We start from the raw sequence: 1,674 nt of genomic DNA on the forward strand, positions 1-1,674 counted from the left end.
ACCGGATATGACCCACCCAAGTGGGTGGGAGTGCATCCATTGGGTTATTGGGCATCTGGGCACCCATTGACCTGCCAATCTGTAAGTCTCCATTTCCATTAATGTAACCTTACTGTCCTTTCACGGGCATGGGATGATACAGTGAAATGCGTACCGAACATGATCAACATCACCTGTTAGCTAACAACGAGGATCCATTAAATATCAACTGACCTCCTCAGATCTTGAATACCCTTTTTTTAATATGTTTCCCCGTACAAGACACCAAACGCAGCTCATGCCGGCGACATTAAAAATAGCTAAAGAAAGAAGAAAGAAACCTCTCCTTGTCCCTCTCCCTTAATAAACCCTTCCCCAACTCTACCCACTCAATCCTTTTTGTATTATAAAATCTTTCTCTGAAACCCAAGCTACCCAGATGAAACTCATCCTCTCTCTCTCTCTCTCTCTCTCTCTCTCTCTTAACATTCAGAACCCAATCATTCTAAGAAGACTAAGGTTGTGAAAGAGTGAAATGGGTTCATCCCCAACTCCAATTTCTCCTAGAAAGCTTCGGTCTGATCTCTATTCCTTCTCATACGAAGATGATTCAAACACCCCTTTAGTGATTTCAGTTCTGGCTTCCCTCCTTGAAAGAACCATAGCAAGGAATGAGAGGATTACAAGGAAGCGTACATGGGCACTTTCAAAAGATGCTCCGACTCATATTTTCAATTGCTCTGAGGTCTTAGACATGACAATTCAATCCTTTCTTGAGAGAATTTTCCGGTATACTCGAGTTGGGCCGCCGGTATATGTTGTTGCATATGTCTATATTGATCGGTTATGCCAGATTCTTTCTGAGTTCCAAATCACATACAGAAATGTACAGAGGCTCCTTATTACTACCATTATGGTGGCTTCTAAGTTTGTGGAGGACAGGTGAGCAGTCTCTTTAATTAATTACTCTCCTAGTTTAGCTTAAACTAATTTGAAGTTTAATCTATGTTTCTTATTTCATGCAGGAATTATAGGAATTCTTACTTTGCAAAGGTCGGAGGATTAACAAGGAAAGAGATGAACAAATTAGAGATTGATTTTCTCTTCTTGATGGGTTTTAAGTTACATGTCAATGTGAGTGTGTTTGAGAGTTACTGTTGCCATTTAGAGAGAGAAGTGAGTTTAGGAGGAGGATACCAAATAGAGAGGACTCTATGGTTTATGTGTGGTGGAGAAATGAAATCAAGGCAAAGAGAGGAAAATGACTTCTTGGATGTAGTTCATGTTAGAAGGTCTTTCCCCAGCTTGTACCTTTGACTACCAATGGGTCTTACTGTATAGAGACTAATTAAAGAGAGTTGAAGGCTTGAAGCCTTTTATGTTGTACACTTGGAGGTAGTCACCACATAAAATAACTATTTTCTCTTTTACTAAAATCCAGACCGGTCTTTTGTTGTTGATGAAGTAGAAGTGGTTATGGGTTGAGCCCCACTTTGTTGGCATAAGGCTGAGTTGTTGTGGTAGGGTCATCTTATTATAATTTAATTATGCAATCAATGTGATGAATCATTGAGTATTAAGCCACATAGAAGAGGTTCAATTTGTAACCACATACATGGATCCATATTTTCTTGAAGAAGACAAATCCTCAGTGAAAAGCTCTGATTTTCTCTCTTTGTTGATCTTACTTGCTCT

General features: G+C 39.5%; 1 protein-coding gene across 1 annotated transcript; it reads left to right on the forward strand.

The window, feature by feature from the left end:
• Positions 1–258: 258 nt before the first annotated feature.
• On the forward strand, positions 259–1,415 carry LOC122085485 (cyclin-U2-1-like). Its single transcript, XM_042653938.1, has 2 exons — positions 259–921; positions 1,005–1,415. The coding sequence occupies exons 1-2, from the start codon at positions 515–517 to the stop codon at positions 1,294–1,296; spliced, it is 699 nt and encodes a 232-aa protein (XP_042509872.1). The 5' UTR covers positions 259–514; the 3' UTR covers positions 1,297–1,415.
• Positions 1,416–1,674: the final 259 nt, after the last annotated feature.

Source organism: Macadamia integrifolia, chromosome 8, assembly GCF_013358625.1.
Source record: "Macadamia integrifolia cultivar HAES 741 chromosome 8, SCU_Mint_v3, whole genome shotgun sequence".
NCBI lineage: Eukaryota > Viridiplantae > Streptophyta > Magnoliopsida > Proteales > Proteaceae > Macadamia > Macadamia integrifolia.